This window comes from Erythrolamprus reginae, chromosome 10 (genome assembly GCF_031021105.1).
Source record: "Erythrolamprus reginae isolate rEryReg1 chromosome 10, rEryReg1.hap1, whole genome shotgun sequence".
NCBI classification, from domain to species: Eukaryota; Metazoa; Chordata; class Lepidosauria; order Squamata; family Dipsadidae; genus Erythrolamprus; species Erythrolamprus reginae.
Window position 1 is genome coordinate 5,467,365 of NC_091959.1, and position 15,978 is coordinate 5,483,342.

Sequence of the window (15,978 nt, forward strand, 5' to 3'; positions counted from 1 at the left end):
TGGGCAGGAGATGGGCCAGAGCTAACCACGACACCCAGTAGTTTCATGTAGATATTGAATAGGAGGGGAGAGAGGACCGAGCCCTGAAGCACCCCAAAAAGATTTTAATATGTTGCATGCATCTGCATTGTAGCAAATAATTGAGCTATTTGTGGAAAAGGTCCTCAAAGGTTTTGGTTTTTTTTAAGTATGTTTATTTTGTGCAATTTGGGCTATTGAAATGTTACTCAAATTGTTCATAATAGTTTCAAATTCTCTTGGCTTTTACAGTAGTTTTTCCTGCAATATCTATGTATTTTTTTGCCTTTTGTCCTCCTTCTAAACAATAGTATCCAATTTAATGTCATAGCATAATCTTGTGTAAGTTAGTTTTTACAGAAGTCCTCATTTAGCGACTACATTTCCTAACAGCATCTTTTGTTTTTAAGTATAGTGTTCGCTAAGTGAAACTATAACGGAGCTTACAATCTGACTTCTCTCTTTCGCCAAATGTTCCTGCAAAGGCCACACATGTAAAGATTGGTGCCAAAATTACTTTCTGATCACTGTTGTAATTTTTGAAGCGTCGCTAAATGAGGCACCTGCTAAATGAGCACTACCTGTCCTATTTAAGATCCGAGTTGGCATTGATTCATGGACCTCTGCGAGAAGATCCACTTAGCAATTGCAAGCAATGCAGCCTGTATAGAAAAAAAAATGGGCATTTTGTTTCCTTCTCTTTTGTATTTGTATTTGTATTTATTAGATTTGTATGCCGCCCCTCTCCGAAGACTCGGGGCGGCTAACAACAATATAAAAAGACAATGTAAACAAATCTAATATAAAAAAACCCCAATTTAAAAACACTCATACATACAAGCACACCATGTATAAATTCTATAAGCCTAGGGGGAAGGGAAATTTCCAATTCCCCCATGCCTGACGACAGAGGTGGGTTTTAAGGAGCTTGCGAAAGGCAAGGAGGTTGGGGGCAACTCTGATATCTGGGGGGAGCTGGTTCCAGAGGGTCGGGGCCGCCACAGAGAAGGCTCTTCTCCTGGGTCCCACCAAACAACATTGCTTAGTCGACGGGACCCGGAGAAGGCCAACTCTGTGGGACCTAACCGGTCGCTGGGATTCTGATAGCAATACTTTCCCAGCTATTGCTAACAGAAGAAAGAGAATCCTTCCTTCACTTCTCCGCCCGTTTCTAATTTTTATTTTGCTCTTGTTAGGTCATGTGGCCGCTCAGTAATAAGAGACCTAGATCTAGACTGAAGAAGGAAGTGGGGGAGATTTCCAGATCTAGGTCTCTTGAGAACATCTGTACGTGTTTTCAATATTTCCTCTGTGCTAGGAAGGAAAAGAGGACAGAGGTAATGTCCTCCTGCCAACACCCCATTGCAGATTTCCACTTTATAAGCCCTTCTGTTCCTTTGGCAGAGAGAGAGAGAAAACTCCAGTAAATTTAAAATCAATTTATTGGTTAGCCTGGTCTTAAATCTCTCCCACCTCCTCCTGCCCCCTAAGCAAAATTCCTAAGCCTCGTTTTAAAAAACTGAATGTCCCATTTTTATACAAATCGTATGGGATTTCTGCTGGTCAGTTTTGGAAGGGGATGTAAAAATTCAGCTTGAGTGGTGTGGTGACCTAGAGGTGGAGCTCTCGCCTCACCATCAAGAGAAACATAGAAGCATAGAAGATTGACGGCAGAAAAAGACCTCATTGTCCATCTAGTCTGCCCTTATACTATTCCCTGTATTTTATCTTAGGATGGATCTATGTTTATCCCAGGCATGTTTAAATTCGGTTACTGTAGATTTACCAACCACATCTGCTGGAAGTTTGTTCCAAGGATCTGCTACTCTTTCAGTAAAATTATATTTTCTCATGTTGCTTTTGATCTTTCCCCCAACTAACCTCAGGCTGTGAGGTCAATCTAACTAAAGGTCTAAATAAAGAGGCTGTAAGTTAAATCCTACATAGAGGCAGCTATTTCTCTCTCTCTCTCTCTCTCTCTCATTCCCTCTCTCTCTCTCTCTCTCACTCTCTCTCTCTCTCTCTCATTCTCACTCTCTCTCTCACTCTCATTCTCTCTGTCTCTCTCTCATTCTCACTCTCTCTCTCACTCACTCTCTCTCAATCTCTCTGTCTCTCTTTCATTCTCACTCTCTCTCTCTCTCTCTCTCTCACTCACTCTCTATATATCTATCTATCTCTCATTCTCTCTCTCTCTCTCTCATTCTCACTCTCTGTCTCACTCACTCTCTCTCACTCTCTCTCTCATTCTCTCTGTCTCTCTCTCATTCTCACTCTCTCTCTCACTCTCATTCTCTCTGTCTCTCTCTCATTCTCACTCTCTCTCTCACTCACTCTCTCTCAATCTCTCTGTCTCTCTTTCATTCTCACTCTCTCTCTCTCTCTCTCTCTCACTCACTCTCTATATATCTATCTATCTCTCATTCTCTCTCTCTCTCTCTCATTCTCACTCTCTGTCTCACTCACTCTCTCTCACTCTCTCTCTCATTCTCTCTGTCTCTCTCTCATTCTCACTCTCTGTCTCACTCACTCTCTCTCACTCTCTCTCTCATTCTCTCTCTCTCTCTCTCATTCTCACTCTCTGTCTCTCTCACTCTCTCTCTCATTCTCTCTGTCTCTCTCTCATTCTCACTCTCTGTCTCTCTCACTCTCTCTCTCTATCTCTATCTCTCTCTCATTCTCTTTCTGGGCACAATGAGAATATATCTGCTGAACAAAACTCCGCATTGGTGACAGGGAAGGGCACCCAGCCAGTAAACACTCAGCTCCATTGAGTTACGCCGACTTCACCCCGCAAGGGATTATTGGGGTCCTTAAAAAGAAGATGACGACGATGATGATGTAAAAATTCAGTTTGTGATTTAAAAACAAAAAAAAACCTGTGGCGGCTACTAAGAAGGCTTCATAGAAGCCCTGCTTGCTTTACGTGCATGTATTCTTCAGGGGTCCTGCGTTTTGGTGGTGGACTTAATTTATTTTGTATCCTAGAGCCGATGTGTAAAATGAGAAGTTGGGAATCTTAACTTGATTGGAATGAATGCGAGGGAGGCAACTGTAGTCTGAAAATGATTGGCAAGTTGGATGCACGTAGGGGACCTTCCTTAATTGACCTCCGGCTGCAAATGCTAGCAAATTTAGAGAATTAATGGAACGTGCTGAGTAATACTGTTATTTATCAGTTACTATGACTTCTTTTTCTTTCCCCCTTTCAATTGCATCATTCCTTTAAAAAACGGTGGTAAGTGAGAGTTTTTGCATGCTTTGGAGTTCGTTTATTCTCCGCTTCAGTCTATACGATGCACAGTTCATGACGTTAACACTTTTTCCTTAGTTTTCTTCATTCCCATCCACCACTAATTTGGGCTCCATTTTTCTAATTGTTCCATTCTTTTTCTTTTCTTTTTTTCCCAACCTCGCCCTCCCTCCCTACACTTCTGTTTCTCCTCTTTTCTGGTCAACTTCTCTAGGGCTCTAGTCCTTTTTTTTAATTTTTTTGTCTTGTCACGTTCTGTATATGGTGGGGATCAATGCCGACCATGGCTGACCCAGGAGCTATTGACCGAGAAAGGCTTTCTATAACAGCCACAGCTTGGCTTGGACTGGGCATAGAAAGGAGAAATAATGGCCATGCGGCCAATCTACGATAAAGAGTTGCATGTCAACCGAACCGCTGCCCCCCCTGAGCTCTGCCAACCGAATGCATTCATGTTAGAGCCTCCATCTTGCTTCCTCATGTCAAGTCCAACCCCAGCCTTGTTCCACGTGTAAGCTTATTCTTGTCCCACCTCCGTGTTTGACGACCGGTCTATCTCAGGTGGCATAAGTTGGAGCTATTTCAGAATCCGTTAGCCAAACGCTCCCCCCCCAACCCCCCCAACCCCCTTGTTTCAGGCTGCTGTGATTGAAGCGAGGTTTCGAAGGGCAGAACGATGGTTTTGAACCCGGCACTAAATCCCCTAACCCAGTGTTTCCCAACCTTGGCAACTTGAAGATATTTGGACTTCAACTCCCAGAATTCCCCAGCCAGCATTCACTGCTATAGGCAATGAGGGTGGCAGGCCTGGGCCTGATTTGAACTGCTCACTGCTACGCATATCGGTTATTCACGAATAATGTCTGCTCATTGTGTGCCTCCATTTGTGCAAGGGGTGCTCGACTCATTGCAGTTGGAAGAAATTATAGTGCTGGCTGGGGAATTCTGGGAGTTGAAGTCCAGATATCTTCAAGTTGCCAAGGTTGGGAAACACTGCCCTAACCCTGCTAATTCCTGGGAAACGAAAACTAAGGATATTCCTGAATGTCAGCATCAGCAAAGCTTCTATGTTAGAGCGTCTCTAGCTTAGGCTGCCTTTGAGGTCTTCTGGGGGGGCCAGGGGGGGTGTTGAAAGATGTTTGTCAGAGGGGCAGCTTAGTCTTTATCGTAATGTGCTTCCATGTTTCCAAACCTGATTTGTCTCTGTATATCTGCACTGTATATACAGCACATTTGATGTCTGATTGTCCTTACTAGTCCTAGTTCTCTGTACCTTGTTCTAATAGTTTGCTGTGAGTAGCAGACTTCTGTGGACACTGGTGTGTTATTTTGGCTGTCCAGCTGTTGGTTTGTGGTTAGCTCTTCCTCCCTCCCCTCCCTTTTGTTCTTCCTTTTCTCCCCCCACCCCTTGCCCCCGTTCTGGTAACTGTGCTGGCGGTGGCTTAGCCACTCCGTTGCCTTAAAGGTACTGATGGAGTAATGTTCAGCTTGGGCCAACATTACTCCTAGTGTGTGCTCATGCAGTTGCTTACACTGTTAAAAGACTGTAGTTTCCATAAATGCTTTGTGTGCCTTAAGTCCCCTTGTGGAATCCTGCTGAGTTTGTATCCAAACCACAAATTATAAGAAAAGGTCTTCTTTTTTTTAGCTTGCCAACTATTTATCAATAAATAAAGTAGTGACGTAATGCAGAACAGGTTGCCAACTGAAGGTGTTCTTACGGATTGGGTTTTTTTTTTTAATTGCTTAAAATGTGCCTCTCGTTTTACTCCGTTGTAAGGTAAAGTACAAATGAAAAATCAAGTTGATCACGAAGAAAAGGGACAAGTTGATTATTATTATTATTTTTCTAACCTTCTACAAAATTTATAAAGGGATAAGTTTCTGGCCCTCCCAGGTAACAAGCTGAAATGTCTTGTGATGTGCAATAACTGGGTAATATCATTTGTGTATGTAATCACCACAAAAGCTTGGTGCTTTTGGAAGGGCTGTTTTGTATCAAGTCAAAATTCTGAAATATTTTATTCAGAACTTCAAGCGAAGTTGAAAAACGACAAAGGAATTCACACAGAATCATGTACCATGCGTTTCTGGGGAGAGTCAGATGGGGGAGAAATAAAGCATTGATTTTAGAAACAAACAGCAGGATTTTACAACTGAAATGTTGGTTTGTCTTCTCATCTCTCTCGTAAGATTGAACCACTGGAATTTGGGGACAAGATGAGTACTATATATCCACATTTGTCAGAATCTGTCCACTTAACAGTTGTGGTTTTTCACGATAATAGCATTCCAAAAGTGTTGACTGAAATGATTTTGAACAACCTACTTTGCCATCTAAACTCAAATCCAGGAGAGAAAAATAAAATCCCTTCATGAAATTTTTGCAATTTCAAACGGAATGGCCTTTTAGATAAAGCTGTTTATTGGTAGCCAATGATTTTTTACCATCCTGCAAATTTTTACCGCAGAACCTAAAAGCCTTTTTTTTTTCCTTCTCTCTTTCTTTCATTGGATCACCATCCACCCCCTTGCAGATGATGAACCAGCTGGGCCAATGTAAGTATTTCATGGACCTGATCTTCCTATCGCAGTCCGTTTTGTGCTCTAAATGTTCCACCTTTCAGGCAAGTATATTTGAAGGGAAAGCAAAACATTCCGAACAAAGGATTGTTCTTTTGAGAGCTAACATATAACGAACCCTTCCACATTGCGGAGAAAAACCCTTGGCATCATCCAAAGCAGTGCTTCTCAATCTTGGCAATTTTAAGATACAGTAGTACCTCTAGATACGAGTTTAATTCGTTCCAGAAGGGAGCTTGTATGTCGAACAACTCGTATCTGGAACAAATGGCTTTAGACTTTGTTTTTCCCCTCCGAGATAACCAGAAGCAAGGATTCTTGCGCCACCTAGTGGACGCTCAGCTCGTATCCCAAATTTGAGCTCGGGTCTGGAACAGAAATTTCTCTCCCCTCGTGGCTCGTAACTTGGAATACTCGCATGTGGCGCAGCTCATATCTAGAGGAACTACTGTATAGTGATACCTCGTCTTACAAACCCCTCGTCATACAAACTTTTCGAGATACAAACCCAGGGTTTAAGATTTTTTTGCCTCTTCTTCCAAACTATTTTCACTTTACAAGCCCAAGCCACCGCCACTGGGATGCCCCGCCTCCGGACTTCCGTTGCCAGCGAAGCGCCCATTTTCGCACTGCTGGGATTCCCCTGAGGCTCCCCTCCATGGGAAACCCCACCTCCGGACTTCCATGTTTTTGTGATGCTGCAGGGGAATCTCAGCAGTGCAAAAACGGGCGCTTCGCTGGCAACGGAAGTCCGGAGGTGGAGTTTCCCACCAAGGGGAGCGTCAGCGAAATCGCAGCATCACAAAAACACGGATGTCCGGAGGTGGGGTTTCGAAGACTTCCGTGTTTTTGTGATGCTGCAATTTCGCTGGCGCTCCCCTCACTGGAAACCCCACCTCCGGACTTCCGTTGCCAGCGAAGCACCAGTTTCTGTGCTGCTGGGATTCCCCTGCAGCGTCACAAAAACACGGAAGTCCGGAGGTGGGGTTTCCCATGGAGGGGAGCCTCAGGGGAATCCCAGCAGTGCAAAAACGGGCGCTTCGGCTGGCAAAAGGGGTGAGTTTTGGGCTTGCACGCATTAATCGCTTTTCCATTGATTCCTATGGGAAACATTGTTTCGTCTTACAAACGTTTCACCTTAAGAACCTCGTCCCGGAACCAATTAAGTTCGTAAGACGAGGTATCACTTGTATATTTGAAGGGAAAGCAAAACATTCCGAATGAAGGATTGTTCTTTTGAGAGCTAACATATAACAAACACTTCCACATTGGCATCATCCAAAGCAGTGCTTCTCAATCTTGGCAATTTTAAGATATCTGGACTTCAATTCCCAGAATTCCCCAGGGATGTGATGATCAAGAAACTGTTACGTTGATCTCTTTTGTTGTTGTTCTGTTTCGTTTGTTTACTCTGGTCTTTTAAATCTCGTTGCAGCTCAGTTGAGATGTCTTTGCATCTGTGTCAGAACTGTCAGAAAAGAGAGGAGCAATAGAAGGGGGGATGTCAGTGGAATTGACATCTTAAACAGAGTTATTTGGGGGGGGGGGGTTACATAGAACGAATCCTTGAGAATGGTGCTTTTAAAAATAACAGCATTAACAAATAACTGGGACAGGAACCATTACATTGTACACAAGTGAATGTAAATGATGCATTCAGCTGCCACTTAAATGATTGTTCTGGAAAAGCCATCTCTGTTCTGTCCACAAGATTTTACAATGGTTTATAACAGTGCTTCTCAACTTCAACAATGAGAAGATGTGTAGGCTTTACCCCCAAGGCCGTGTACTCTCATCACTGCTGTCTATATACCAATAACTGCATCTCAAACAATCCATCTGTTAAACTACTGAAGTTTGCAGATGAAACAACAGTGATTGGTTTCATTCGAGATGATGAAACTGCGTATAGACAGGAGTTGAACAGCTAGCCTCGTGATGTGACCGGAACAATCTGGAACTGAATATACTCAAAGCTGTAGAAATGGTGGTAGACTTTAGGAGAAACCCTCCCATTCTATCACCTCTTACAATACTAGACAGACCACATCTGGAGTACTGCGTCCAGTTCTGGTCGCCACACTTCAAAAGAGACATTGAAACTCTGTAGAAGGTGCCGAAAAGAGCAACCAAAATGATTAGGGGACTTGAAACCAAGACTTACGAAGAGAGACTGCGGGAACTGGGCATGGATAGTCTAGAGAAAAGGAGGGCCAGAGGGGACATGATAGCTCTTTACAGGTATACGAGGAGTTGCCACAGAGAGGAGGGGGTCACTCTATTCACCAGAGGGCCAGACGAGGAACAACGGCTGGAAGCTGACCAAGGAGAGATTCAACCTAGAAATAAGGAAGAACTTCCTGACGGTCAGAGCGATCAACCAGTGGAACAACCTGCCTGCGGAGGTTGTGAACTCCCCAACTCTGGACACTTTCAAGAGGAGATTGGACTGCCACTTGGCTGGAGTGCTTTAGGATTCCTACTCAGGCAGGGGGTTGGACTTGATGACCTGCATGGTCCCTTTCAACTCTAACAATAAATAAATAAATAAAAAATAGACAACACAGTATCAACAGTAGAGACCTTCAGATTTCTAGGTTTTATCACATCTCAAGACCTAAAATGGTCACCTAACATCAAAAAGGTCATCAAAAAAGCACAACAAAAAATGTTCTTTCTGCACCAACTCAGAAACTCAAACTGCCCAAGGAGCTGCTGATATAGTTCTACAGAGGAATCGTTGAGTCGGTTATCTGCACCTCTATAATTGTCTGGTTTGGTTCTGCAACCCAACAAAACAGACACAGACTTCAGAGGATAATCAGAACTGCACAAAAAAACAATTACTGTCAACCTGCCTTCCATTGAGGAGCTGTATGCTGCACGAGTCAAAAAGAGGGTTGTGAAAAAATTTTACTGACCCCTCGCATCCTGGACATAAATTGTTTCAACTCCTACCCTCAAAATGTCGCTACAGAGCACTGCACACCAAGACAACTAGACAAAATAAGTTTTTTTTCCTGAACACCATCACTCTGCTAAACAAATAATTCCCCCAACACTGTCAAACTATTCACTAAGACTGCATCTGTCATAAGTGGGAGGAAATGAGTGACCATTCCTATCACCCATCTCCTCCCACTTATGGCTGTAACTTGTTGCTTGTATCCTTGTGATTTATATTAATATTGATTGCTTCCTGATTGCTTATTTGTACCCTCTGACAATGATTAAGTGTTATGCCTCATGATTCTTGATAAATTTATCTTTTCTTTTATGTACACTGATACCATGTGCACCAAATTCCTTGTGTGTCCAATCACACTTGGCCAATAAAGAATTCTCTTCTATTTAACTACCCAAATTCCCCATCTTAAAGTTGCTGAGATTCAGACACACTGATCTAAATGGCCCTTTTCCATTTTTTTTTCTTTCCTACACTCTCCTCTCTTCCTTTCCCTTTTTCTCTTCCCTTCATCATGTGGTAAACATTGTTTTGTTCACAACTTCTCTTTTTTCCCCAACTTAATTTGAATGCCGTTTTGTTTTTGTAGGAAAACTAATTCCACAAACAACCATAAAGATAAAAATCTACGCCAGAGAAATACAAATTAAGAGCCGTGCTTATGTAAGTTTGTATAAAACATTTCTCAAAATTGTGTTTTCATATTTATTTACTTACTTACTTACTTACTTACTTACTTACTTACTTACTTACTTACTTACTTACTTACTTACTTACTTACTTACTTACTTACTTACTTATCCACCCCTGGGTTTTGGAAAACCCAAAGGGGCTAAATATGATTGCATAAGTCATCTGTATATCAGAAATTATTTGCAGGTTAAGTAGCACTAATACTGAATGGAGTCAGCCCTTCTCTTGAATATATTTTTATACATTTTTGACTGGTAGGACAATAAAAATTGGACCCACATTACGCAAAGATCAGCCAGATCTATAGAGGATTATACTGATCACTGTGGCATGCCTGTTTAAAAAAATAATGGCGAGCCTTTATAAAAAAACCCCAATGATTCCACCTTTTTTCAATATAAACAAAGAAAATCCAATATTTATGGCTTTTATAAACCCTTATACAGCTTTCCTGACAACCATTTTGTAACCAAAGGTTGTCTTTATATTCTTCCATCTCTATATTTTGTGTTCAGAATTCCTTTTGGGCTGATTTCTGAGAAAGCGTGTGGTCCTATAATTTTGTTCTACCTTATTGCAATTAGGAATTTCAATCATCGCTAATTGTGACTTGTTTTTTCAGAGCTTTACGTTTGAGAGACTGATAGAAATGCCACCTGCTAGACTGAATACCGGATGGTTGATTTACAAACTCCATTTTTTCTCTGATGCTTTTCTTTGAAGTGAGCAACGGTGACTGTCTTAAGCATGCCTTATTTAGCCGATACTTTTAACTAACGCTTCAGAATAGAGGATGTAAACTATTCTGGGCTTGATGTGCTGTGGGAATGTTGTTGGGGGGTTTTTTCCCCCTTTGAGAACATTTAAGTATTACAAGTAAGTCCAATCATGCATGCGGCAAATCTTTTTTTTTTTTAACTTAACGTAGCTGTTAAAAATTAGCTCTAAAATGCACCTGCTGCCATCTAGTGAAAACCTTTTGTAAAGTACAGCAAAACCTAAAATATATATATACAGTATATATTTATATTTGGAGGGTGGGAAAACCAAACTACAGTGAGTATTTGATTTTTAAGCTGCTGAATTCATTCCTTATATTGTATGTCTGAGAGAGTATGTAAGAGGAATATAATGTAAAATGACATTTGTCCTCTTAAGGGCTCAATCTGTATAGAAATAATGAGATATCCTATAATTATAGAATACAGGATTTTGGGTAGTCCAGGAAACGACAATGATTGGATACAGTGAGACACTTTTGTTTATATACATATTATAATGGCTTTAATTTTTTCCCCCTTAAATCATGTATATTCATCTTTTTTGCACTGATGATGGGTTCACAGTCTTGTAATATTCAATTCAGGCCGAATTTTATAATTTCTTCTCTTTTGTTTGTTTGTTTTAATGCTGTTGAAACAGCATCACGGCATGGTGATACTCTATGCAACTGGTTTGTTTCAGTTTTGACATTAATTCATGTTGATTTAGGATGACTGTAGAATCACAGGCATTGCTGGGTTCTTAGATTATGGGCATACTTATAGATGCATGAAACTCGTGGTGTGTAAAATTGTTGAAGTGCAACAATAATGTATAAAAGGGATTCCACTGTTTTTAAAAATAAAACCGAAATAAAACTCTAGCTCTGGGACCATTTTTAAATTGGAATGTTCCTGGTCAAATGAGGTGGTTTCGTGTCATTCTTAGTACTTGTCTGTCTCCTTCAACAGCATTTTGACAGTCCTGTTCCTTGAGGTATACTCGGCTGTTCTCAAAAACCTGGTATCGTTTCATCCGTTTCTCCACCTCATCTATAAATTATTGTTGTTGTTGTTGTTATTATTATTATTATTATTATTATTATTATTATTATTATTATTATTATTATGTCAGTACAACACAGCAAACGAGATCACTATGCTGGATTTCGTATTTCATCACCAGTCGGGCGCTTCCCAAGCACCTAGGTCTGCGTGAAGTAGCGGCGAATTATGTTTGCCGATCCCAGTAAAGCGGCCTTTTGCAATTGACATGGAGATTTTGTCAATTCCAATGGTTTTCAAATGTCTGCTGAGATCCTTTGGCCCTGCGCCCAGCGTGCCAAGTACCACTGGGACCACTTTCACAGGCTTATGCCAGAGTCGTTGCAGCTCGATTTTTAGATCTTCATATTTCACTAATTTCTCTAGCTGCTTGTCCTCAATTCTGCTGTCTCCTGGGATTGCGATGTCGATGATCCATACTTTCTTTTTCTCCATGATCATAATGTCTGGTGTGTTATGCTTCAGAATTCGGTCGGTCGGAAGTCGGAAGTCCCACAGTAGTTTTGCTTGCTCATTTTCAACCACTTTTTCAGGCTTATGATCCCACCAGTTCTTTGCCACTGGTAAATGGTAGTTCCGGCACAAGTTCCAGTGGATCATCTGTGCCACAGCATCATGTCTATGCTTGTAGTCAGTCTGTGCGATCTTTTTGCAGCAGCTGAGTATGTGATTGATTGTTTCATCTGTTTCTTTACAGAGTCTGCACTTTGGATCATCTGTTGATGATGATGATGATGATAATAATAATAATTATTATTATTTATTAGATTTGTATGCTACCCTTCTCCGAAGACTCGGGGCGGCTCACAAGACACAATATAAACAATGCAACAACAAATCTAATTAATTAAAAATTACAAACTAAAATTCCAATATAGATTTAGTAAACCGGGGTGGGGGTGGGGGGCTTGAACTAATTGCCCCATGCCTGGTGACATAAATGAGTCTTAAGACTCTTGCGAAAAGCGAGGAGGGTGAGGGCAGTGCGAATCTCTGGAGGGAGGTGATTCCAGAGGGCTGGGGCCACCACAGAGAAGGCTCTTCCCCTAGCCCCGCCCGACAACATTGTCCGGCCAACGGGACCCAGAGAAGGCCAAATCTGTGGGACCTAACCGGTTGCTGGGATTCATGCGGCAGAATGATGCAAGAAAGATCTTCTCAAAAGAGACATGGTCTAGATCAGGGGGAGGTCAAGTTGGCTCTTCTGTGACTTGTGGACATCCACTCCCAGAATGCCTGAGCTATGTTTCTATGTTTTCCTGTGTGACCAGAGGTTGGACTAGTAGACCTCCAAGGTCTCTTTTTCAATTCTTGTTCTGTTCTTAAAAGGGTTTCAGCCTATTTTCTGAGTATTTTTGTGAATAATATAAGATAAATGATCCAGCTCACTTTAGATTTTCTGTTGGTCTAAATTTGAACTGAACATATTTATTCTTCACTGGCCTGTTGTCCCTTCCGTCAGTCCTTCCAGGTAGACCAGACAAGAAACAACAACCATGAAAACTACTTAAGCTACCTTGATTCTCTCTGAAATTTCACTGGTCCAAAAAAAATAATAATGCAAATGCATTTTAACAAAACACTTGTCCTGACATTGGATTATCTCCATGATTCTGTGTGATCTGGGTTTTTAAAAAGCAGTTTGATCCCTCATGAACATTTCTTATTTACTTTTATTTCTTTATTATTACTCACGTTGTAAATACATATTCCACTCATCTCGTTTATTTTTTCTTTTAATTAGAGGAATAAAAGGAAGGATGGGAGAAAGGGAAGGAGGGAGGGAGGAAGGAAGGGAAAAGGGTCAAAGGAAGGAAAGAAAAAGAAAGAAAGGAGACAGGGAGAGAGAAGGAAGAATAAAGGAGGAAGAAAGGAAGGAACGATGGAGGGAGGGAGGAAGGGAAAAGGGTCAAAGGAAGGAAAGAGAAAGAAAGAAAGAAAGACAAATGGAGAGAGAAGGAAGAATAAAAGAGGAAGAAAGGAAGGAACGATGGAAGGAGGGAGGGAGGAAGGGAAAAGGGTCAAAGGAAGGAAAGAAAAAGAAAGGAGACAGGGAGAGAGAAGGAAGAATAAAGGAGGAAGAAAGGAAGGAACGATGGAGGGAAGGAGGAAGGGAAAAGGGTCAAAGGAAGGAAAGAAAAAGAAAGAAAGAAAAAAGGCGACAAAGGGAGAGAGAAGGAAGAATAAAGGAGGAAGAAAGGAAGGAAGGAGCGAATATTAAGACATGCAGCAAAGAATGTTCTTATTGTGGCTTATTTTACAAGCTTGCCAGTCTTGGCTTTTCAAGCGCTTCCTGGAAATACCCAGAATAGATGTTTTATCTTAATGCATGCTGAGCGTATTCAGAAAGATGAGAAACGAAATGTCATCTTCTGCAAAGGCAGAGGGAAGGTTTCCAATGCGGCTTGCAACAGACAGGCTCAACATGGCCCCGGGGATTCTGCAGCAGTTGGTTGGAAGGAGGAACGGGAGCCCGAGAAATGTGACAAAGTCACAGCAGGGAATGACAAAACACGCCAAGCAAAGGGCAAGGGAAGGTCTCGGACGGAAAAAACGGCAAGGTGCAACCACGGCAAGGGAAGATGTCATTTTAATGTGGACATATTGGGCAATAAAGCCATTTTAGAGGAGATTGGAAAAGGGGGGTGGGGAGAAAGATGGAATATGAATATACACTTCTATTTTTTTTTTTAATCTAGTCTTTATTAAATCGACTGCCCACCTCTCTAAAAAGTGATGTTTTTGAAAGTAAGTATATTACTTTAGAAAGAACTCAAAGCTGTGAACGTAGGTCGTACTTCCACCTTTATTTATTTATTTATTCATTCATTCATTCATTCATTTATTTATTTATTTATTTATTGGATTTGTATGCCGCCCCTCTCCGTAGACTCGGGGCGGCTAACAACAGTAATAAAAAACATCATGTAAATCCAATACTAAAAACAACTAAAAAACCCTTATTATAAAACTAAACATCCATACAAACAAACAAACCATGCATAAATTATAAAGGCCTAGGGGGAAAGAATGTCTCAATTCCCCCATGCCTGACGACAGAGGTGGGTTTTAAGGAGCTTACGAAAGGCAAGGAGGGTGGGGGCAATCCTAATCTCTGGGGGGAGTTGGTTCCAGAGGGTCTGGGCTGCCACTGAGAAGACTTTTCCCCTGGCCCCCGCCAAGCGACATTGTTTTGTTGACGGGACCCGGAGAAGGCCCACCCTGTGGGACCTAACCGGTCGCTGGGATTCGTGCGGCAGAAGGCGGTCTCGTAGATACCCTGGTCCGGTGCCATGAAGGGCTTTATAGGTCATGACCAACACTTTGAATTGTGACCGGAAACTGATCGGCAACCAATGCAGACTGTACTATTTTCTGTACCAAGAACAAGAGACTGGCCCAAAGACACCCAGTGGGTTTTGCCTGAGATGGAGCTAGAATTCACCACCTTCTGGTTTCTAGGCCAAAACTTTCGCCACTGCTTCAAACTGGCTCCTTATGCATTTTTAAAAAATGTATATGCACTGCTCAAAAAATAAATAAATAAAGGGAACACTCAAGGAAGGCATCCTAGATCTGAATGAATGAAATATTCTCATTGAACACTTCGTTCTGTACAAAGTTGAACGCACACAACAGCAGGTGAAATTGATTGTCAATCAGTGTTGCTTCCTAAGTGGACAGTTTGATTTCACAGAAGTTTGATTTACTTGGAGTTATTTTTTTTTTTTAAAAAGTTTTATTTTCATTTTTAATTGCAATAAAAAAGAAAAATATCTCTATAATCACATGCAGATCGTTATCCGTTTACAATTCAATTTGTAAAAGTCTTGCCTAATTTGATTACATTCATCAATAAGAAGAAAGATAGGGAAGAGAAAATTTTATCTTGTTAAACATATTTGTGTACATTATTTGTTTTAGAAACATAGAAGATTGACGGCAGAAAAAGACCTCCTGGTCCATCTAGTCTGCCCTTATACTATTTCCTGTATTTTATCTTAGGATGGATCTATATTTATCCCAGGCATGTTTAAATTCAGTTACTGTGGCTTTACCAACCACGTCTGCTGGACGTTTGTTCCAAGCATCTACTACTCTTTCAGTCAAATAATATTTTCTCACGTTGCTTCTGATCTTTCCCCCAACTAGCCTCAGATTGTGTCCCCTTTTTCTTGTGTTCACTTTCCTATTAAAAGCACTTCCCTCCTGAACTTTATTTAACACTTTAATATACTTAAATGTTTCGATCCCTTCTGTCCTCCAGACTCTACAGATGGAATTCATGAAGTTTTTCCTGATAGGTTTTATGCTTAAGATCTTCCACCACTTTTGTAGCCTGTCTATATACCAGTGATGGCAAACCCCTTTTTCCTCGGGTGCCAAAAGAATTTGCATGTGTGCTATCACACCTGTGTGAGTGCCCACACCCATAATTTAATGCCTGGGGAGGGAAAAAACAGCTTCCCCCACCCCCACGGAGGCCCTCTGGAGGTCGGAAACGGACTGTTTTCCAACTTCTTGTGGGCCCAGTAGGCTCATGTTTTGCCCTCACCAGGCTCCAAAGGCTTCTCTGGAGCCAGGGAAGGGTAAAAACGCCCTCCCCTATCCTCCCGGAGGCTCCCTGGAAGCCAAAAACG

At 41.5% G+C, this 15,978-nt stretch overlaps 1 protein-coding gene across 1 annotated transcript in view; it reads left to right on the top strand.

The window, feature by feature from the left end:
- Positions 1 to 11,197, top strand: part of NPTN (neuroplastin) — a 38,360-nt gene extending 27,163 nt beyond the window's left edge. The window contains exons 6-8 of the mRNA XM_070763440.1: positions 5,809 to 5,830; positions 9,409 to 9,482; positions 10,135 to 11,197. Of these exons, the coding sequence (XP_070619541.1) occupies positions 5,809 to 5,830; positions 9,409 to 9,469 (83 nt within the window). The 3' untranslated portion in view covers positions 9,470 to 9,482; positions 10,135 to 11,197. The remainder of the gene's footprint in view (positions 1 to 5,808; positions 5,831 to 9,408; positions 9,483 to 10,134) is intronic.
- Positions 11,198 to 15,978: the final 4,781 nt, after the last annotated feature.